Consider the following 24,324-nt stretch of genomic DNA (forward strand, 5'->3'; position numbering starts at 1 on the left):
TTCAACACCGATCCTGAACAACATGAACATACAGGTGAGCTGGTCTGGCTTCCAGCTATGAATTTGTCAGTGCTTAGCTGATGCCTACAGCCTTGGCAAGAGCTGGCACTTCAACCATAAGGACTGGCACCATAAGCTGGCACGTTCAACCATAAGGACTCTCCTCCCTTGTAGTTGGCAGCAGGGTTTGAATTGAGGCAGTTTTGATCCTCAGTACAGACCCCTAACCCTTGAGCTAAGGAATTGTTTTGCCTTCTGTGTGGAACACTCCAAGCAGGGCCGTTTCTAGGGGCGGGTGAGCAGGACATGCCTACTTCCAGGAGGCACCATACTTCTATGTCGCTTGGGTTTTTTGTTTTTATTATTATATTTTGCTTGCCCACTTGTGGAGGGGAGGAAGGACAACTCCTGACTCTCAATACTATCCATGTCTGTTAGGTTAACTTTGCATATTGGAGACATGTTGATCAGTTATTTGGATTTTCTCCCTTCACTGAAGTGAACTAGAATGCTATCCTGCTTCCAGTGAGAGCAAATCAATGTTCAAGGAAGCAAATCAGTAAGAAAAGATTGAATACTTACAAATGTAATATACATTTAAAACTCTCATATAACAGCCTCCATTGGGTTTTCCATCATGCAGTGACAACAGTGCAATGGTTATTCATACCAGTGTGAAAATAAAAACAATTCAGTTTAGTTTCTTAATTCTTTGAAAACAAGGTCCCTGTCCCAAAGACTGGTAGGTTCCACAGATGAGTGCCCCTCCTGACATACCTCCCCACCCCTTTTTACTGAGGAGGCTTACACTTCTGCAGGCTACATACATGTGAGTCTAAAATGGTGAGAGAGAGACTGCCCACAGTATTTTAGAGCTTTATAAAAAAACACAAACCCTTAAATTCCATCTGTGGAATGCAGATTATTGAGCTTTGGTGTCATGTGCTTATGAAGACATACACTGCTTAATAAACTAGCCTTCATATTCTGTCCCATCTTTAGTTTGAAGAGTGTCTTAAATGGAAAAATTCTAAACTAAAAACAGTCCTGTTGTATCCAAAATAATGCTTCTAGCAAAATTCCATTAGATGTCAATTAGCCCTAGAAGAGAGTGTTTCTGCTAGGAGTGTGGACTGGTGATTAGAGAGCAAGACTGAGAGGCGGCAGTTCCTAGTGCCTTTACTCACTCTGCTAGTGATTTGCTTTGTATGATGGGGAGGTCACGTAACTGTTCTGTGCCTCAGTTTCCCCATGATAATACTTATTTACCTGCCATTTGGGAGTGTTGTGTAGCTTAATTCATTAATGTTTCTAAAACTTTTTCAGATTCTTGAATGCTGTAGAATTGGAAACTGATTATAAAAGTCAAACATATATGTAAAAAAATTATGTAGGATACAAATTAGATTAAAAATTAAACCAGGCCTGAAGAAAGCAGAAACCAGTACTGGGAGACCGTTCTTATTTTTGTCCTGATCTGGAGTTCTTTATTGAAGCAAAATTAAAAGATGAGAATTTGTGTGAGTAAAAAGGTGTTTGGGATTGGACCTCTTTAGCACTGAGACATCACAGAAGAAACAGAGTGGAAAATGCAAATATTCTGTCTCTTCGATGCATAAATTAAAACAAGTGTAGTGTCTCACTGTCTGGAATAAACTTCAGCTGATATTAACTAATCCTTCTAAAAATTTAAAGAAACAGTAGCATACTGGATAAACTTGTAAAGTGCAAACTGAAAATCTGTTAATCTTCTAAATGTTGATCTCCAGAAAACAGCAGAGATTAGTTTTTGAGTAAGTAAGGGAGAAATAATTTTTAAAGACACGTATGAAAAACAATTATTTTTATTCTAGGTATCTCAAATTTCATACACTAGGGATCACTGCATCTGACTGAAATTATCTGCTAGTCTTCAAACTTCTTTCTCCACTTCATGTTGACCCATTAAAATAGAATCTCCTGCCAGAATTGATAATTAAAACCCTCCACATCCCACTGTTGTTTGTGTGGATGAAAAGATCATGTAAAAGTAGAAACATCCTTGGTTTCAAATCTCTGTTAGATAGAGTTGTTGGTGTGATACTTTGTGTGTTTCCATTGTTTCTGTTAGAGGAACTCATATCAGTAAACACATTCTTCTTGACTGGATCACTGTTAGGCAGCTCCAAGGAGAGAGGGACAGGCCCATTTTGTTTTACCATGAACAAATAGGCATATTTCAATCAATGTGTGATCAAGTTACACATTCAGAAGATGTTGTCCAAGAACGCAGGGCACTTGTCCATGGGAGGATATGGCTGCCGGGAGAGCATCTGCATCTGTAGGGTTTTTTCTGTGTTTGATACCCAGGGCTCGGTTGCTACAGTGATAATGTGTGATAGATAGAGAGGTGGCTGGTTGGTCTGGAAATGGAGTCGAGGAGATAATACTTGCTTATTCAACATCATTTACTTCTTCAACATAGGCTTTTTTTACTGTATTAAAAACAAACAAAAATCTTTGAAAATAAACCCAAAATATTGTGATTGAATCCATAATCCTAGTGTTGTTCTATCACACAAGCCTGGAAATTCAAAAGTTATGGTTGCCATAGTAACCATAACTTAGTAACACTGGATCTCATGACATGTGGAGTACTGTTGGATTACTGTTCATGGCCATGCTGTTAAATGTACGCTACAGTGAGGCAGTGAGATGTGACTGAACTAACACTGTGTTGGAATGTGCTGACTTCTGTGCATTGAAATTTCAGGCCTAATATTGCACCGACTAGGACTCCATTCTACGAGGAGTGGTTGCCCTTGGCCCTAAGATTTACCCTCCTCTATTCAGTGAGCTTGGCTGGCTGTTCAGCATTACTATGGACTTGATCCAGTTCTCAGTGAAGTCCTTGAAAATCCCAGTGACAATTATTAGCTCACATTTTATTGGGGAATAAAACTAATCTGGGCTTTCAATATCAAATGAATTGAAATTGGCTGTTGTGCCATACATTGCTACAGACAGAGCAGCCCTGGCTCATAGAGGATAAGTAGGTGGAGGTAGGAGTCTGAAGAAGCCAGAAAAACCTTTAAATTTTTTTTTTTTTAATAAAAGGTATCCCTAATCCTTTCTTTGCAATTGTTTTATCTTTCTACTAGCATTTATTTTTCATAGGATGATACATTGCACAACCTACACACCTTCCCCCAATAAAACTAATGTAAAATGTTTTTGTTTTATTTTAAAATTAAAACTAGCATTCTTACTAAAAGCAATAAACCACACCAGGAGTTAGATACCGATGAATTTCTCTGGAGGTTTTGGGCCTTCCATTTTATGTGTCACAAAGAAGCATGTATCACTAGTCTACCAATACATGCCTGTTGTGGCTTATTCCTACAGTAAAGCTACTAATGGCATTAAGTTATTTAGCTTTGACAATACAAATATACTAGAGAAGTTATTTGCAACTCCTCTAGAAGGGAACTTTATGGTATTTTTATAGAGACCATAGATTACTTTATCATAAAGGATTCCTGAATTATGCTTATAATATTATTCCATATTTCTTTCATACATTAAGAAGTTAGTTAGTTAATGCAAGTGGGTTCATTTTAAGGCCACTTGAAAGATACTAACTACTTTTAATTCTTTCCATGCCTGCTGTATTTCAATTTTTCTTCTTTTTGTTTTATTTTCAGAAACACTGATTACTTTGCATAATGTGGCATTTCATAAACGCTATAATGATGTGTTTTCTTCAGATATTTGTTATTTTTTGTTTTGTTAGGTAGTTTAGAATATTTTTAGATTCGTTGAGTCCCCACAAACAGCTTATTGCATGCCAGACTATGTTCTGTTGTTCCTCAGATTGTCCACCAAAGCATTTATTTTTCTCATTAAAAGATGTCAGCATGTTGTGTTAAATTTGTTTTGCTCTCTCCATCCTTACTGGAGGGTTGGTGTAATAGCCTTGGTTTAGATTGCTTCTTTTCTCTCATCTGGGTGTTCTGTTCCTCACAACAGCAACAAAATTCACATCAATAAATCAGAGTAAACCTTTTGTCACTTGAAGAATACTTCTTATGTGTGTCCAAATAGTGTTTTTTATTGTGAGTAAATTGGAACTCAATAATAAAAACATGTTCGTAAAGTCATAGAAGCATGCTTTCTACACCCCTCTGGCAAACGCTTGCCGAGTTTTGACAGAAACTTGTTCTAGATTTTATATGTTGAGGACAGTTGTTTCCTCATGCTGTAGTCTTCAGTGTCACGGTCACATGCTATAATTTCTTCTTTAGTTAGGGCCTGATCCTAGGCCCACTGCAGTCAGTGTTAAAAATCTCATTGACTTGCGTGGGATTTGTTTCATACCCTCAGTGTGCATGACAGATGTAGTGTAATGGATGCGGCAGATGACCAGTATTTATATTTATCCTTACTCTTCAGTAAGTGTCCTCTAACTCATTCACTACACACTGTCCATCCTGTGCACTGAGGACCCTCACTGAGGGGTGAGGAGTTCTGATTGGTGGAAGTGATGTTATTTTTGCTTTTCTTTGTTCTAGCTTCTGAGAAGAGTGAGAGTGTATCTCTGCCCTTTTAGCTGCAGGGAGGAGTGGTGGCAGGATTTCCCCTTCCGACTGACACACTAGCAAATGGGAATATTCTTCATTTCTAGTTTTTGTGAGGTCAGCAAATACATCCTCCATTCCTATCTGCAAGAACATGAGGGATTTCTGTCCTCTTCCTCTCTGACGCTTGGTGTGATGGGTGCTCTTGTTTCTGAGGTAGTAGTTGATCTTTTATTCCTCCCTTCACTCCGTGTACTAACAGGAAAGATGTGACATCTCTTATGCAGCTGGGTCTTACAGAGAAGTATTGGGTGGTGCTTCCTTCCATAGCAGAGTGGGAATAGATGCTGTGGTGTTACCACTGCCCGCTTCCAGGAAAAGAGAGCATGTATCTCACTCAGAGAGACAGGGTGTGATCTTGGAGACAAGGGATGGGGGAGAGGCAGAAGGTCACAAGAGGCATGACATGACAGGATTAACACTAGACCTTGTGTAACTGCTAAGCTCAATACTGCTTCTCAGCCCTCCTTTTCAATCCTGTGACTTGTTTCTTCAGGAGGCAGCAACAGCAGCAGTTGATAGCAATTAACTGCATGCATGATGCTTATGGCTGCCAAATTTGGAGGCCCCCTGAAGCAATGGTGCCTGGACCCAGTACACATGGGATCCTGTCTTACTGCACATTGTAGGGATTTAAGTCTAATGATTCTTAATGGCAATGACTGCTGCTTTATTGGGATGGTAATTACGTTTAATTGGGAGGCTACAGGTGATTTAGTGGTTCTTAGTTCTTTGTGTGTCTCAATTTCATCCTGATTCTATTTGTTTGCTTCTTAAACAACAGCAGTTTTCAATCCCTGCTTAGCTGTGATATACACAGAGCGTATGAAGTGCTTAAAAAAAAAAGAGTACTTGTGGCACCTTAGAGACTAACAAATTTATTTGAGCATCAGCTTTTGTGAGCTACAGCTCACTTCATCGGATGCATTCAGTGGAATTTCCACTGTATTTCCCGCTGCATGAATCCGATGTCGTGAGCAGTAGCTCACGAAAACTTATGCTCAAATAAATTTGATAGTCTCTAAGGTGCCATAAGTACTCCTTTTCTTTTTACAGATATAGATTAACACGGCTGCTACTCTGAAGTGCTTCAGGATGTCTTGCTCCGGCTGCGAGAACGTTCCCTCCAAAACAGTGACATACACCGGGTCACTGTGTTAGGAATCTCACATCTGCCCCTCCTCCAGCATTGGGCAGGATTCAAAGTTTCAGTTTTGGTGCATTGTTAGTGTGACTGAATTTTTTTTTACATATTTCAGACAATATTATGCTGTGGGAAAATATAAACACAAACACACACACACACAGTGTGTGTGTTATGTCTGAAGTACATACGTAGGGTGAAATCTTGAGCCTTTTGAAGTTGGTGGGAGTTTTGCCATTGACTTCAGTGGGGCCAGGAATTCTCTCATATTTTGCTTGTGAACAATAATTATCAAATGTATCTGCAGAGATCAAAGTGAATTGTAATATACTACTCTTCTGTTAACCTTGTCCCTAAATCCACTTGTTCTGCTAAGCCTATCAGTAACAATATCAACATGATATTCTTTTATTTTATTTGTTCACTGTATACTGTTGAAGGCAGCAATTTTAAAACTTTGTCGATTGCTGGGCAAATGCAATGTGCAGTGATGCCCATGTGTAGTTATCTATATAATAAGATTACTGGGATGTCACTCTCTGTGTCACTCTGAAGCCTAAACTGTCTAAATCAGTGTGAAGTGATGGAAGCTGCTACAAGCATGGTTGAGAGCTTTCAGTCTGTTACTGTCCAATTTTTTAATTTCTCAGTCACTTTGACTTTATGAATTACTGTAGCTGTACATCACACAGGTATAAAGTATGTATCTGTGCCATGCCGAGAGTTTTAGACCTTTGTGATATTGGAGGTGGCTCAACCGATTATTACCCTTACTTAACGTGCATGCAGCAATTTTATTGGTTATATGAGGGTGACTGGACAGACAGTGGATTACCCATCTCCTGTTTTGGTCAATGGGCCTGAAGCCAGCAAGTGGCTGCTGTTTCCCTACAGTTTATCCACATGGGGGAATGAGGCTGCCCTTAATGAGGTTGGCTGCCTCCTCCCATTGTTTTCAATGCGACTGAAGCCATCCCCACACACACAATGGCTGCCACACTATCATTGATGTACTACACAGGGAATGTGAGGAGAAGTAGAGACTCTGTGAAAGGTGAATGGGGATAATGGGGTGCTGGGGAGGACCAGGAGTCTGATGATGTTTCAGGGGAATGGGGTGCTGTGTTGTTTGGGGACAAGAGAGAGGCTAAGCTGGGCACAGAGGATAGTGGTGGGGATGGGAGATGGAGGGGGTAGAACAACAGCTCCCCCAGCCTGGGTGTAGTGGTTGGTAAGGGGGGTCCCCTCCAAGCAGCCAGGGGAAGGCAGTGTTGTAGTGTTGCCAGCTCTCACAAACTGATCACAAGTTCCAGGATTTTAGGGATGACTCAAGAAGCTTCCCTGTGCCCACAGTCTTCAGGAGGGGTCATGTTGGCAGCACTCTGTTCTAGAGCCCTGGGGCTGAGGATGCAGACCTGCCCTGCCACTGAGCCCTGCCTTCATGTAATGCCCTATAGGAGAGAGAGGGTCCAGGGGCAGCATGATGTGGTTGGAGGAGGGGGAATTTGGGAAGTGGTGCTACTGGGACCTGGGCAGAGGAGAAACCCCAGAGCAGTTGGAGAGTGGGGGAGTCAGGGAAATGGTGCTTCGGGTACAAAGAACTAGAACAGAGGTTGGTATGTTTGAGTTAGGTGAAGTGCACTGAAGTTGTCACATGCACGTTATTAAATTGCAATTTTTACATGTTTTGCATTCATATGCTTGTTGCCTAATATTTTTGTCCAGGAGTCACATGACTCTACAGATTTCATGGGGGCAATAGCACAGACTTTCAGCTAGTGAGATTATATAATCAATACATGATTACTATTTTTTACCTTCTCAGGAATTCTGGAGGTTTTGCACTGTGTGTTGGTGGAAAGTCCAGAAGCTCTAAACATTATTAAGGAAGGACATATTAAATCGATTATCTGTCTTTTGGACAAACATGGAAGAAACCATAAGGTATGTAAGATATTTCTCTGAATAAAGGAACTGCACTGAATAAGAAAAGCAGGTTATCTGTAAAAGTGAAATTCCAAATGGTAAAATGTGTATCTCATTCGAAGGGATGGGGTATCAATACAGTTCCCTTCAGTAGTCCATGCTGATTCTTAATGTTCTAATATGAAAAGTAAATTACAGTGAAAAGAACTTAATTTCTTTTATAGGTTTTAGATGTCTTGTGCTCTCTCTGTGTATGCCATGGAGTCGCTGTGCGGTCTAATCAACATCTAATCTGTGACAATCTCCTACCAGGAAGAGATCTCCTCCTACAGACACGCCTTGTGAACCATGTGAGCAGGTAAAAGAAAAATATTTACTTAAATATAGATCAGCAAAGCAAAAGGAATCTGAGTTCTTGTGCTAAGACGATATCTGCAGTCATTAAGAGAAAAATCTATTTAACCATAGCACAGGAATCACCTCTGTGAATCTTTCTAAAGACAATGCGTTAACTGGCATATTGTGGCTTTGATAAATTATATCCATAAGAATCTGAACAGGAACTATAGCCAGCTGTCGTAAGTAAAAGCAAACCTAAACTTAATTATGGGGCAGTGTTGCAGTAGTTAGAGAACCGGACAGCTCTAAATGGCTCCCTGATACACCCCCATTCCTACACTGAGCATATGTTTATGCAGGAGAGAATTTGACCTTTCAAGTGAAGGGTCCTATACCAGCAAATAAGTCATTTAATCATTGAGTGGGAGGAAAAACGTAAATATAAAAATGTGAATGATAACAATGTGATAACAAAAAGAAAAGGAGTACTTGTGGCACCTTAGAGACTAACCAATTTATTTGAGCATAAGCTTTCGTGAGCTACAGCTCACTTCATCGGATGCATTCAGTGAAATTTTTTATGCTCAAATAAATTGGTTAGTCTCTAAGGTGCCACAAGTACTCCTTTTCTTTTTGAGAATACAGACTAACATGGCTGCTACTCTGAAATGTGATAACAGACTTTTTAAAAGTCTTTTAAAATCAAGATTGGATACCTTCCTTAAAAAACAAAACAAAACCACAGGCTCTAGCTCAAACAGAATTTATGGACTTGTGAAATTGTTGGGTGAAGTTCTATGGCCTGTGTTACACAGAAGGTCACACTAGATGATCACAATGATCCCTTCTGGCCTTAAAATCTATGAATGAACTTCTGTACCTCATTTTAGTGATCTATATTGCTAATTTGCACGAATGGCTGGTATACCATTATGAATTATTGGATTTACAAATTGGTGAATAAGTGAACATTTATTTTACAAATTTATTGTAGTTTTAGTTATAACATTTCACAGTAAAGTGTTCTGTAGTACATTTTATAAGTGTAATAAAGTCCTAGTACTGCAGAATGAGACCATTCTACAGTATCTACTCACTATACTTTTTCTGTTGGTGCGGGAAGAGGCTGTCATTGTGTGTGCAAATTTGAAGGTGTGCAATGTGAATTAGTAAAGTTGTACAGTAGAACCTTAAAATTACAAACACCAAAGTTACGAACTGACTGGCCAACCACACACCTCAGCTGGACCCGGAAGTATGCAATCAGGCAGCAGCAGAAACAAATGAAAACGAATAAAAAAAATTAAGGGAAAGGGAACTGTTTTGGTGCTTGGTTCATTTAAATTAAGATGGTTAAAAGCAGCATTTTTCTTCTGCATAGTACAGTTTTTCAAAGCTATATTAACTCAATGTTCAGTTGTAAACTTGAAAGAACAACCATAAGATTTACAAACAACCACTATTCCCAAGATTCTACTGTACTTAAAAGTGCACAGTATTATTACAGGTGTTTGATTAGTAGTGCTGGTTTAATTGCTGAAAATTACAATTTTGATTGAACTGTATGGGAAGCTTTTCCACCAGAAATTTTGAAGAACTTTCATTTTGTTCTTCACTTCTAATGAAACAAGACATACATTCAATAAGTGGTAAACACAAATTGAGAAAAAGAAATCTAACTACTGTAACATGTTCTTCTAATCTGTTTTTATGGCTACCCATTTTCCCCCTTTGTTTTAAGCATGAGACCCAATATCTTCCTTGGGATCGGCGAAGGCTCCGCCCAATACAGAAAATGGTACTATGAGCTTATGGTGGACTATGTGGAGCCCTTTGTGACAGCAGAAGCTACTCATCTTCGAGTGGGCTGGGCTTCAACAGAGGGCTATTCACCCTACCCTGGGGGAGGTGAAGAATGGGGTGGAAATGGTGTTGGCGATGACCTGTACTCTTATGGATTTGATGGTCTTCATCTGTGGTCAGGTAAAGCATTTTTAATTTTTTGATAAAGGGATGTGGGACAGCCATTTCCAGTAAGTCTGTGGTATCTAGCAGCATCAAAATAAATCATGTATGTAGATGACATGGGGAGTAGGTGGCCAGCCCTCTGTGGAGAAAGAGCTGGTTAGGGACTATTTAGAAAAGCTGGACGTGCACAAATCCATGGGGCCGGACGAGTTGCATCCGAAAGTGATAAAGGAATTGGCGGCTGTGATTGCAGAGCCATTGGCCATTATCTTTGAAAACTCGTGGCGAATGGGGGAAGTCCCAGATGACTGGAAAAAGGCTAATGTAGTGCCCATCTTTAAAAAAGGGAAGAAGGAGGATCCTGGGAACTACAGGCCAGTCAGCCTCACCTCAGTCCCCGGAAAAGTCATGGAGCAGGTCCTCAAGGAATCAATCCTGAAGCACTTACATGAGAGGAAAGTGATCAGGAACAGTCAGCATGGATTCACCAAGGGAAGGTCATGCCTGACTAATCTAATCGCCTTCTATGATGAGATTACTGGTTCAGTGGATGAAGGGAAAGCAGTGGATGTATTGTTTCTTGACGTTAGCAAAGCTTTTGACACGGTCTCCCACAGCATTCTTGTCAGCAAGTTAAAGAAGTACGGGCTGGATGAATGCACTATAAGGTGGGTAGAAAGTTGGCTAGATTGTCAGGCTCAACGGGTAGTGATCAATGGCTCCATGTCTAGTTGGCAGCCGGTGTCAAGTGGAGTGCCCCAGGGGTCGGTCCTGGGGCTGATTTTGTTCAATATCTGCATAAATGATCTGGAGGATGGTGTGGATTGCACTCTCAGCAAATTTGTGGATGATACTAAACTGGGAGGAGTGGTTGATACGCTGGAGGGCAGGGATAGGATACAGAGGGACCTAGAGAAATTGGAGGATTGGGCCAAAAGAAATCTGATGAGGTTCAATAAGGATAAGTGCAGGGTCCTGCACTTAGGACGGAAGAACCCAATGCACAGCTACAGACTAGAGACCGAATGGCTCGGCAGCAGTTCTGCGGAAAAGGACCTAGGGGTGACAGTGGACGAGAAGCTGGATATGAGTCAACAGTGTGCCCTTGTTGCCAAGAAGGCCAGTGGCATTTTGGGATGTATAAGTAGGGGCATAGCGAGCAGATCGAGGGACGTGATCGTTCCCCTCTATTCGACATTGGTGAGGCCTCATCTGGAATACTGTGTCCAGTTTTGGGCCCCACACTACAAGAAGGATGTGGATAAATTGGAGAGAGTCCAGTGAAGGGCAACAAAAATGATTAGGGGTCTGGAACACATGAGTTATGAGGAGAGGCTGAGGGAATTGGGATTATTTAGTCTACGGAAGAGAAGAATGAGGGGGGATTTGATAGCTGCTTTCAACTACCTGAAAGGGGGTTCCAAAGAGGATGGCTCTAGACTGTTCTCAGTGGTAGCAGATGACTGAACAAGGAGTAATGGTCTCAAGTTGCAGTGGGGGAGGTTTAGGTTGGATATTAGGAAAAACTTCTTCACTAGGAGGGTGGTGAAACACTGGACTGCGTTACCTAGGGAGGTGGTAGAATCTCCTTCCTTAGAAGTTTTTAAGGTCAGGCTTGACAAAGCCCTGGCTGGGATGATTTAATTGGGGATTGTTCCTGCTTTGAGCAAGGGGTTGGACTAGATGACCTCCTGAGGTCCCTTCCAACCCTGATATTCTATGATTCTATGAATGCTAGGGCATTTGGGGTAAAATGCAGAATCAGAGTTCCATTCTGGGTTTTTTTAAGTTGACTACTTTCATCTAAAAGACAGTTGAATTCAAAACAATGCAATTTATAGATGGAATCATAATCTGGTTCCACCCAAGGCTTTTTTTTTTTTAACAGTGCATTCCAAAGCTTTGCTTTAAAACTTCAAAGGTACAGAAAATGAAGTCTGACAAGCATTCTCACAGTGGTAGACTGGATTTCTAATCCCTCTGTGATATTATAAAACCAACATGAGATATTTAGGCCATATCAATTTGGGGTGGGGTGGGGGTTCTTTGATATACTCATTTTAGTTCAAATGTTTAGAAATTCTTAAAGCCAGACAATGGGGACTTACGTAAGCATACTGGCCTATCCATTCTGTGTATGTGATGCATATTGAGTTTGTTTGAATATGTAGTAAGGAAACTTTTGTGTCATACATTTTAAAAGTACTTCTCTGTGTTTCTGTTCAGATAGAAGGGAATGCATTGATGGTGGGGTTTTCAAAGCCACCCAGGTGATTTGGACATAATCCTTAAGCAGCTTCGAAAAATCTCAGTGTAAATGTGTAAACCACTCCTGTAGATGCTATTACAGGACATGTTCTGAGAAGTTTAGATGCTGGATATTAAGTATGTATGCATGTGATGTGTGTGAATGGGTTATCTTAATAGAATACAATATATGATATTCACCAGGTAGGGAAGATGGAAGAAACAGAGACTATTTAGCAGTGATATAAATATTTTAGTTGCATAAATTTAGATTGACTGCATGTCTCATGAATGTTTGTGTGTTTAGACTGGAAATCCAATCATAAAAGTGTCACTGGCCCAGGATAGAATTAATCTGAAATCATAGTTTTTACCCTTACATGAGAGAAGTATTGTGTGCTAACTGTAGGAGAGGCACTGGATATACTATTGGAATTAATCAGTTTTGTTTTTTCTTTTGCAAAAACCTTATTCTATTGCTGACTGAGGCCACTGTGGTGATATCAAGTATCACAGAGAAAAATATGTTCTCCATATTTGTCATAAACTTATGCCAAGAAAGCCTATGCATAGCACAGTATCCATATATTTCTATTCTCTGACACTGTCTCCCTTTTTTCCTCATCTGTGCTGATCATGTGCATCCCCTGAGCTGAGGTTTGTTTGTTTTTTAAACCTCTATCCCTGGCATGTCTTCCTTCTGAGTCTCCTGCAAACTGAATAAGTTTGCCAGTTGGAGCTCTTGTCCCAGTGACTTAGACTGGTGAACTAAAGAAGTCTTGCTAGATGGAGAAGGTACCTTCTCCTCCACAGAACTATGAGTTTTTAATTCTCTGTTTAGCTGGGGTTGAAATTAGAGCTGTGTGATTGTGAAGAATTGGACCTTATAGGTCACTGTACGTTGGAAATGAAAGGGATGTTTGTGTCGTCGAGGTGTGTGTGAGAGCATTTGGATATTCTGATCTGGTAAGGCGTGTAAATTGAGGTTGGTCTGGATGTTAGTTGTCCCAACTGATGTTTTTTAAGTGTTGAATTGATAGGATATGCACTTGAGCATTAATTGAACTCTAAGGGTCTGCCTACATAGTACCAAAAACAACCCCCCTCACCGTGGCAGTGAGTCTTGGAGTCTGGATCAATTGACTCAAACTCCTGTTGTGGGGCTAAAAATAGCCGTGTAGATGTTTGGGCTTGGTTTGGAGCCTGAGACCTCCTCAGCTTCAAAGGAATCATAATGAAATATCTCAGAGACGCAGCAGCATGGGAGCTCTGGGATGGGCAGGAGGTACTGTAGGTAAGAGAATACTTTAGAAGCCAGAAACTACTTAAATATAAAATGAATGGAGCGGGGGAGAGTGGTTTTGTTTTTTGAGAGAAAACAGTAGAAATTTTCTCTCTCAAGAGTGCTCTTGTACTTTGTTCCTCTTCCAGGATTCCAGTAATCTCATTTTCATTTAAGGTTGCTGTTGCATTTCCAGAGTGAAATGTAACATAATGTCCTTGAGCTGTTTTTGTCCCAGCAGGGGTAACATACAGTATGTATTTTTTGTCCATGATAAATTGCACTCAAATATCTGGTAACATATTAAGCTGTTGCTTCTTAGTGCTGATCCTGGAAAGGTCAGGGAAGAAATGCCAGTTACCATAAAACAAGACAGAGGAGAAATTATTTTTCCAATTTACATATAAGATTTACTTATGATTATGATTGTTACTATTTAATACATGGAGAAAGACTTGCAGCTGATCCTGTGACTTGTGCCTCTGCTGAGTAGAGGAAGATAACAGAGGTCAGTTTTGATTTTAAAAAAAGTAGGTTTGTACGTTCATATTTTTATTTTCCATTTTTGCTGAGAAAATTTCCAGGATTAGAAGCAATTATTCTTTTTATTGAATAAAAAGAAGATCCAATTAACAGTCACTTATATTTTTCGTTTCTATGAGAAAAATTAAAATGACCAGTCTCAAGTAATTTCATGCCACAACAAATAGCCTGATCAGAGCCATCACGTAAAGTAATTAACTGACTCTCCACCGCATGCTCCAATAGAAAATCCCCCCTCAAGCTACTCAGCCTCCACATGCCTGGGAAAAGTGATGGAGTTTGAACATCAAACAAGATTCTGGAGAGTAGAATTTTCAAAACACATAAGGCAGCAGGTATGGACACCTGACTCCAGGAAAATGGAAGGCCATGACATACAATGATTAAACCTGGACTTTTTATCCAGGTCTTTAGAGTCTGTATTGGAAATGATTCCTCAGAGCTCAGCCGGGGATGATCTGTGAATCTAAACTGCACAACCAACATCTCAAATGACCTAATATTATCTAAAGCTAAGTTAAAATTGTCTCGATCACAACTGCTCTTACAAAAAAGGAAGGTTTTTTGTTTTTTGTTTGTTAAGACAGCGTAAAGTTTTTGGGGCATGGAGCAAAGGTCCCTATACCCACAGTTTGCCACCAAAAGGAAGGAAAAGAGACATCTGGGGACCACACAACCTATTGTAATCTCAGTGTTGCAAGGTGATGGGTGCTCATGAGGTCCTAGTGAGCACTGTTTTCCCAGGAGGTTCCTGAAGCTCATTGGCACAGAAAGGGCTTATCTTCTTTTTGATAAAGAATTCAGTCTGTTCAGCATAAGTCTTTCACTGTAAAGCATTTTCTCCATTCCTCAAGTTATTTTTGTGGCTCTTTTTTGCACCTTATCGAATTTTCAACCTTATTTTTACAGGGAGGACCTGAGAACTGGCAGTGCAAGTGGGGCGGTCCGGTCCGCCACACCAGCAAGATATTTATAGCTGGTACGGCGTACCGGAAAGACAAGGGCCCCATGCCGGCAGGTCCTCTGGCACAGCTGTATTGCCCCCAGCCCTCCCACGCAGCGTGTCCTCTCCTGAACCACAGGGCTCTCCCAAGAACCGCAGTGGGGAAAAGAGCAGAAAGTTGGGCTAAGAGGTGGCCCCACGCCAGGAGCTCCTCACGCTGGCAGCTGTACCGCCCCCAGTCCCACCCCCGGCCCTGTCTTCTGGGAGGGCTGCTGTACAGACAGAGGAGACCCTGCATGGAAGGGTTGGGTGGTACAGCCGCACCGGAGGAGCTGCAGGCGTGGGGCCTCAAGTTCTGCTCCTTTCGCACTGTGGTTCTGAAGTCTCTAGTGCAGTGGGAGGGAGGAGGACAGGGACCCACCTCTCCCTAGGGTAAGGGAGGGTGGATCATGGGGAGGGGACAGGGAGAGCGTGGAGGCATCAGGCTGGGGGTCGGGTGGGGAGGAATCATGTGGAGAGTCACGTGAGGAGGTCACGTGCCTCCCATTTTCTGCTGCCCCCCACCCGGTAAGAAATGGATTACATTTGCACCACTAATGAGAACTGTATGTAGTATTCTAATATCTGTTTTACCAATGAAGCATACTGAGATCAAATCACCTTTCTGCTATTGCTTACTACTCAGTTTATGTAACTAAGGGTCACATTAGCCCTTTTTGACACCATAAGTGGCTAATACAGTTTAACTGTAGGGTTCTGTACTTAATATGCACTCTGCTTTGCCCGACGTATTCCAAAAATTATAGGTCTCATTTTTAAAATCCATTTCCAGAGGTTTTTCACTTGCATATTTCTTCCCATATCTCATGTTATAGATAAACAAAATGCCAGAAGTGTGTTATATCTTACCTCCAATTTCTTCTGTAGATGATTCTTCTTGGAGATCAGGAATTTTATATGTAATACAATGAGATGTGTTATTTAAATGGGTGCAGGGGAAGAGAATGATACAGTCTAGGGTTAATTGAAATCAGAGCAAAGTAACAGACACCTCTATGGTGAAAAAGTATTTACAAATCTTCATTATTTCTGTTTTAGAGCTTGATTATGATACCTTTTATTTACGCTGAGTAGTACAGTACTCCACAGAGTAAACAAGCGTACCACAGTCTGGCCCTTAATAATGATACTTCCTGATTTTACATCTTCAAATCACTTTACAAAGAACAAATTTATGTTTATCTTGGATGATGAGACATATTATAGATTAGCATTTTGATATATTTTACTCCACACTATATCATGGGCTCGTTGATGATAGAAGAGAAGATCTAATTTTATTTTTATGATTAAGATATTCAGCACTCCTCATACGTTGTACAGAATTTGATAACTGAAACAAAAGTCAAAATAATACACATTTCTAACGCAAACGTGTGACATGCATTGTTAGTTTAATCTTCAATTAATGTTCTGGGGAGTTGGGTTCGTTGAGTGTATACATTAAACTATATTTACATAGAATATAAAAGGAAGGAATTTTTGACACAAGCTCCTGTTGTGATTGTGGGGTTTGGATGCTCAGTAGTGATATGAAGGACTTTTGTTTCCAACCTCCCTGGCAACAAGCACCAAAAGTCTGAAATACTGATCTTCTATTGGTCAGTGGCTCAGAAGCATCCCTAGAGAGCCCAGGTAAGATCCTGGCCAGCTAATGTAGGCATTTTTTAAATAAGGTGTATTTTTTTCTCCTTCAGGTTTTAATCCACTTTTTGGAATTTGGAATTGTGGTGTAAATGGGGGTAAAATTTCAGTTTTATGAGTTTTTTTGAGCCTCAAAATAGGACCATTATTTATTTCCAGATGCATTAAGCACAAATGTGCAATAATTAAAATAATATTTGCAGATGCCAGTGAGTGCATATCTGCACTTTATTACAAGTTTACTATTAATTCTTTGATAATCTAGTATTGATATCTCTGAATCCAGGCACATGTACTCCATCTGTTTACCTCATTATTTTTTTTTTTAAGTAAAATTTTTAGGTTTTAGTGAAACCTTTTCTATGTGACTCTCTAAAGTTGTTCTAAATGTATTTCCTTTTCTCCATAGGCTGTATTGCACGGACAGTGAATTCTCCCAATCCTCATCTGTTAAGAACGGATGATGTCATCAGCTGCTGTTTGGATCTGAGTGCCCCAAGCATCTCATTCCGGATAAATGGTCAACCAGTTCAAGGGATGTTTGAGAATTTCAACATAGATGGCCTCTTCTTTCCAGTTGTCAGCTTTGCTGCAGGAATAAAGTTAGCATCCATTGTAGTTTTTCCTGTTTTCAGTGAACATGTCCAATTATTCCCCTGCTACCATCCCCCTCATTTCCCTTTCTGACATCTGCCTTCTTGGCATGTTGCCTGTTCCATAAAGGTGGAGTGAGGTAAGAGCTGAAAGGAGTCCTGAAGGGATAGTGCACCTGGCATTTGTCAGCATGCGAACATGTTCAGGTAGTTCACTAATATACTCCACTTAGGATTTAACAACATCTTCTGTCTCCTTTCTTAGCTGCCAGCACAACATACATTGCTAACATTCGGTGCCAGGCCAGCCTTTAAGCCAAACTAAAAGAAAAACATCCATTTATGTACATGAATTTTTCTGATTTCTGCAATGTAAAAAAATGTACTTTCCATAATGCACCAATGGCAGTGTAGTCTCTGTTAGTTGAAGATACACAAGCACAATTGGTCAGTTCTGTCTGCTGATTAGGTGCACTCTGGGATTTCTTGCTAAAGCTAAACTCTCATAGCATCGTCTACCAGTAAAATGTTCTAACTAAAACTAAAAGCTGGCTCTTTTGGGACCTGGAAAAGAGCTCTGTGTAAGCTCGAAAGCTTGTGTCTCTACAACTGAAGTTGGTCCAATAAAAAGATATTACCTCATCTACCTTGTCTCTCCAGTAAAATGTTCTAGCACCTATAATCTGGCCTCAGTTACACATGCTCATGTCACTTCCTGGCTGTACTACAGCAATGCTATCTTCCTGCATATGCAGCTGTGGGCCCCCAAGGACCATCAACTAGCACAGAATGCAGTAGCTTGTTTCTTCAGCAACACAGGCTACTGCTAGGACATTTAACCTGTATTCTGCTCACAGTGCAGTTTTCCAATAGAATAACAACTGAGATTCAAGGTCTTGGTCCTCTAATTCAAGGGTGCTCAATGGTTTGGGCTCATGCTACCGAAAAGATTGCTTCACATTTTGGGATCCAGAGTACCGTCTGCAGGCCTGTTGCCCAGGCACAATGGAACCACATGCTGCAAGGCTAAATCTAATCTATGCAGGCCCAAAGCTTTGCTGGTAGCTGCTCCAAGACTGTGGGACAAACTCCTACAGGAATTAACCATCATCAATCATACCTTTCATTCTAAATGCAAAGTGTACTTTTTCCACATTACTTCTGCTAATATATACATATAATACAATGTACATATAACAAATTATATTAAAAAAATCCTCCCCACATAATTTCACCTTGAGGAGAAGGAGAAAGAAAGAAAGAACCATATGTGAATGATATTAGTCAAATAGCTCAATGGACTTCTGGAAGGTGTTGAGATACTACTGGGATGAGGGCCATATAAGAACCAGAATAGAATAAAATTCAAATACACAACGTTCTCCTGTGGTGTAACTCTACTGAAGCCATTATAGTTACACTAGGGATTAATTGACTTTTTTTTTTGGTATCTTCCAAATCACACTGCACCAAGATGAATTTCTCAGTTTTGTATCACTAATTTATGCTCATCTCTGTACTCAGAGAGCCTTGCAGTGGCAAAAGTGATAGGCATCATTGTACAGCTACAGAACATGGAAATGTGGAAAACTTGTACTGTTGAAAGTAAAATGAGTTTTTTTTGTGTCATGTTCTGAAGGTTTCACATGCTATTGGAGAGAGTATGGAATGATTTTCCATTGAGTTTTTGGGTCTCATTTTTCAAATCTCCCAAACTTCAGGGATGTCAGAGGGAAAGGTTCTGGGCCTAGTTTTAGCTCTGATTGGCAATCTGTCTGTCTCCAGGGTTGTGGCCAAACTTTGGATGCTTGGAAGGTTATTGACTTCTAGGCATCTTTAGCAAGCTGGTGTTCTCTCACTTTCTTCTCCATTATCCTCCATCTCTCTAAAACTCTTGAATAAAAGGTGGAGATTAGCTCGTGGAGTGGCTAAATCTCTTCTAGTTATGCACCTGTTCCTTCTTCATTCCTTCTTTCTCCCCACAATCCCCAGTGCTAATTACCAGGTTACATTTGAGAGGAAAATGTTTAATATGGTGAAGAAGTTGCAGGTTTTAGGTTGCCATTGAGGGCAAAAGACTAACCACAGATTTGTACTGGAGGTGTTATGATTGCATAAATTGCTGCTGTTGTTTACAGGGTACGTTTTCTGCTTGGAGGCCGCCATGGAGAATTCAAATTCCTGCCTCCACTTGGGTATGCACCTTGCTTTGAAGCTGTTCTACCAAAAGAGAAGCTAAAAGTAGAACATAGCCGAGAATACAAACAGGATCACCAATGTACAAGAGACCTATTGGGTCCAACCATCTCTTTATCCCAAGCAGCCTTCACACCAGTTCCCGTGGATACTAGCCAGGTAAGGGAACTAAACACCACAGTCTTTCTCAACTATAGACATTGCAGGCTCAGGTTAGCTTCATGTTTGAGCTTGCAACTTGTTTCAAACATGTGGGTTTCCTTTCTGTGCTGATTTGGTACATTTTATTGCTAACCATTGAGAATACTGGGACATGCAAAGCACAATAAAGAACTTGTTGCTACCTTTTAGAAATTTTATTTATTTCATATTCATGAGCCTTAGGACATCACATGTTGTTTTATCCTTGGAGTGAAACTAGATTAAAACAGAGTGACCTTTGAAGTAGTGGTAACTGTGGGGATGATACAAGTATTTTATTATGGAACTTTTTATTGATACAATGTTTTAAAGGTGAAGGCTTGTGATCATGTTAGGTGCACTGGGCCACGTTTAACCCTGTTTTATTTACTGAGGTTGCCATGTGACTGAGAGCAGAGTTTGGCTCATTATGCACAGAAAATGGTATAAATTAAACTTGCATTATCCTTGTGCTTTATTGAATATCGGTATTTATTATGGAGAAATAGAAAAGTTGACAAATGAAGGCTAACATTAAAGAGAAATGTGCTTCTAGCTCCAGCTATGACAACAGATAGCAAGTAGTCTGTTTAATTGGGTTGATCCTTAGAGAGGCAACTGACGCATCCCCAGAATGCCGGCCATTGCTACACTTCTGGAATGGTGTGGGCCCGCCCCCACTGGCATGACCTCCCACACACCAGGCATGTGAGGTCGCACCAGTGGGGATGGAGCAAAATGGCATTCTCCACGGTACCACCAGGCAGGGACAAACCTTTCCAAAAACAGGACTGGCTTAAAACTGGATGAATGGCCTGCCTGTTGATCCTGCTCCCACTGAAATGAATGGAAATATTGCCATTGGCTTCAGTGTATACAGGATCAGGCCCTAAATGTTCACTTTTAGTGAACTTTCAGCCATAAAATGGTTGAACAAGAAAGAACAAATCCTCCTGTGAAACAGACAGCACATGTCCAGCTATGTAATATGCAGCTTTTAAGGTAGACTAAGGCTGAGGCATACATGTTTTGACAGTGCTCTTTTATACAGTAATGACTCTGAGACAGCTTGCTGGAGATTTGTATGTTTAATAAATATAACTCTTCTGTTTTGTGGGTCCTGTCATGTAATAGTGGTGAGTAATGTAATATCAGGTTTGTTAATAATTTAGCACTATGTTCCAGGAGTCTGTTTTTTGCAGGAGAGTGGAACTGATTTCGGGGAGAGCTAGGGTGATTTGTATTCCTGATTTCCCTTACAGGGCTTTTTTTACCCAGTCCCCTCCCAATCCTACTCTTTCTTCAAAGTTGGCCCCAAAAGATTGATCTTCTGCAGGTTTGTTTGGCAGCACCTCTGCTTCATCTCACCGATATAGTGGAGTGGTTTCAGCGGCAAATTCTTTTTCTCATGCATCCCCGCATCAGGCTCCTGGATCAGTGCCACTCTTGCTCTGACTTTTGCCAGTTACGCTCATAACTGCCTCCTAGCTCCCCTTTGTGCACTGAGTAGGGAAGCAGCAGCAAGGTGGATCAGCCGAAGGGAGGACAAATCAAAATTGCCTGCTAATCACAAAACTGAAGGGGACCCTTCCCCTGCAACGCAATCCCGATTCTTGGAAGGAAGCCCAATGGCAGATTTTCTTCCTTCCTGCCCCTGACCTTTCCTAGTCTTGGCTAACATTAACATTGGCGTTCTGGGGATAATTTAAGGACAGGCCATGGAACTTTGTAAGGGCTCCACCATTTATAGCATTACCCTGTAAAATAGTGTGTTTGGTGTGAAAGGGTGGCTGCTTTTGTTCCCTCGTAGTATTTCCTAGTGCACCCCTGAACAACAGACCAGGACATTCATTAGCAGCTTATACTAAAATTATCAGCAGTAAAATAGTCAACAGTATTCACGCTAATAGCATCATCGTTAGGGTTCAGTGTTAACATCTAAATGCGATGGGGGGAAAATGTAAATTCCAACCCCCAGACTACCATTGCCTCTATTTTACAGGAACAAAAGATATCCTAAGAATTCAGTCTCCAAAAAAAGTAGCTTGTTTTTGCAAAACTACATGGGAGAAGAAAGCCCTTCGAGAAATAGTACCAATGATTATATAGCATATTGAATCTGTAATTGTTTTCTCTAGATTCAGTACCCATTTGAAGCTAGTGGGTAATGTGGGATATATTTTGTGAGCACAACTTACCTACACATTTATTTAGATTCTTATAAGGCCACCATTAGAATAGTGTATAAGCTCTGGAAGAGAGTGAAAATGCATTGTACATATTGATACAACACTTCCCATCAAGACACTTACATTGTGTGTGTGACCTTACTGGTTCTTTCCTACTCAGTGTAGAGAGGGGAGCTAGCAGGCAGGTATGAGAGCAACGTGACTGGAGTTGAGGACAGAAACTTGCACAAAGCTCACTGAATAACATTGGGGAGAGGTGACATTTTGGTCAAGAGCAAGTCACTGCTTTTATGAAAAGTGAAGGCTGACCTATTTTCATGATCTTTAATGTGTTGCGGGAGTCAGAGACTCCCCAAAATTCTGCCTAAAAATTCAGTTTTTCCTTTCCATTCCGTACATTTGTAGACAAACTGTTGAATTTTTAAGTTTGTGTTGGCAAAATGACAAAGTGCTTTTCTAGGAAAACGTTGGTAAACTTTTAGACTCCAATTCTGTCTCCAGTGCACTCACTGTCTTAGGAACTGCACTGTGTACTGGGGAGTTTCGTGGGGGATACTGGGGAATCTTTCCTTCTCCCCAGGCGCCATGTGCTCTACTTATCACCAAAACATCAGAACCTCTCTGTCTGCTGGGGGAGAGATAGCTCAGTGGTTTGAGCATTGGTCTGCTAAACCCAGGGTTGTGAGTTCAATCCTTGAGGGGGCCATTTAGGGATCTGGGGCAAAAATTGGTGATTGGTCCCGCTTTGAGCAGGCGGTTGGACTAGATGACCTCCTGAGGTCCCTTCCAACCCTGATATTCTATGATTCTGAGGCAGGCTGGGGCTCCTGCACCAATGGAGGAGTCTGTAGTATTTATATTCCCTTAAACAATTGTTATGGAAAGCATTTTGCTGAAAAATGGACATTTGTGTTAGTGTTTTATCAGGTAACTGAAGAAATACTGTCAGTTTGGACAGCTTCTAGATATTTTGGAGGAATTTTTTTTCCATGTTGTGTCTACATCTCTTTCTCCGTTTCCCCTTTCTGGCCCATCTTTAGAGCCATAAAATACTCAGAAATGCACAGATTAACATGTATCTGTTGAAAGAGCACTTGAAAAACATATGAATTTCATTATGGTTGGCTTGAGAGATCTCTAATTTAGTCTAACTGACTATTTACATTAACAGTGTTGGTTATGAGAGTACAGTAGCTGGATTGCACAGTAGTACAATTTATCTGTAATAGGCTCTGTCTCTCTTCTGTCTTTAGATTGTATTGCCTCCTCACCTGGAAAGAATTAGAGAAAAATTAGCGGAGAACATCCATGAACTCTGGGTTATGAATAAAATTGAACTTGGCTGGCAATATGGCCCAGTAAGTACCTTTTTAAATTTCACATTCTGTTAATTATTTTCTTCTTGTACTGTGTGGTGACACCACTCTGATCATACTGGATTTTCTCCATTGCTAAAACGGGGTAGATTTTAACCTTCTCCCCAATAGTTGGAAACCAACAGTATTCATATAGCCAAAAAGCAAAGCTATTGGGCCAAATCCTGGTGTCCATTAAGGCTGCTTTATGGTGAGTTTTAAAGTCGGTCTAACTGGCGAGGTGTGGATTCCCAGGCTGGTGTAGAAACAGCACAGCTGGCTCTTCTTTTTCAACTTGCACTTGGACAGGAGACCGTCAGAGGAAAAGAGTTGCAAGTGGAGCACCACATCTGTCTTGGCTGCAAAACAGTTTTTGGGGGGCAGTGCAGTGCAATGTAAAGCAGCCGTAAGGCTCCTGTAACATGTCAGGGGCATGCTGTCATTATCTCCCCCACCATGGGTGTGCACTATCTTCCCTCCCCGATAGAAGTGGAAATCATGGTCATGGAGTCAATGAAGTAAAGATCAGGATTAACTCTTGGATGGACTTCTGTTGGTAAACTCACTGGGTTGCCAAGGGAATAAGCCATACAGAACCGGTGCTCCTCAGCATGCCTTGCCTCCCTTGATCAACAAGCACCTGCTAGAGTCCCAGTCTGAGTGTTCATGGAAAAAAATAATTCTGTGGACTCTCAAGGAAAGAGAGTTGCCAGGAAATCTCCAACTGTCCCTCAACCCCTTATGTGAGTTATATTCTTTTTGTGCCTATGTTAAACTATGATTTTATTGTTTATGTATTTCCCTAAACACACTAGGAAAATACAACCTAGATGGAGATACTATAAGGTGGATGCATAACTGGTTGGAAAATTGTTCCCAGAGAGTAGTTATCAGTGGTTTACAGTCGAGCTGGAAGGACATATTGAGTGGGGTCCCACAGAGATCAGTTCTGTGTCTGGTTCTGTTCAATATCTTCATCAATGATTTAGATAATGGCATACAGAGCACACTTATAAAGTTTGCGGACAATACCAAGCTGGGAGAGGTTGCAAGTACTTAGGAGGATAGGATTAAAATTCAAAATGATCTGGACAAACTG

General features: G+C 40.8%; 1 protein-coding gene across 1 annotated transcript in view; it reads left to right on the top strand.

The window, feature by feature from the left end:
* The window catches only part of RYR2 (ryanodine receptor 2), a 719,385-nt gene that overhangs the window by 362,559 nt on the left and 332,502 nt on the right, over positions 1–24,324 (top strand). Inside the window, exons 17-22 of the mRNA XM_073338199.2 lie at positions 7,586–7,704; positions 7,911–8,044; positions 9,767–10,008; positions 17,122–17,314; positions 19,444–19,660; positions 23,124–23,228. Coding sequence (XP_073194300.1) covers positions 7,586–7,704; positions 7,911–8,044; positions 9,767–10,008; positions 17,122–17,314; positions 19,444–19,660; positions 23,124–23,228 — 1,010 coding nt within the window. The remainder of the gene's footprint in view (positions 1–7,585; positions 7,705–7,910; positions 8,045–9,766; positions 10,009–17,121; positions 17,315–19,443; positions 19,661–23,123; positions 23,229–24,324) is intronic.

Source organism: Lepidochelys kempii, chromosome 3 (assembly GCF_965140285.1).
Source record: "Lepidochelys kempii isolate rLepKem1 chromosome 3, rLepKem1.hap1, whole genome shotgun sequence".
NCBI classification, from domain to species: domain Eukaryota; kingdom Metazoa; phylum Chordata; order Testudines; family Cheloniidae; genus Lepidochelys; species Lepidochelys kempii.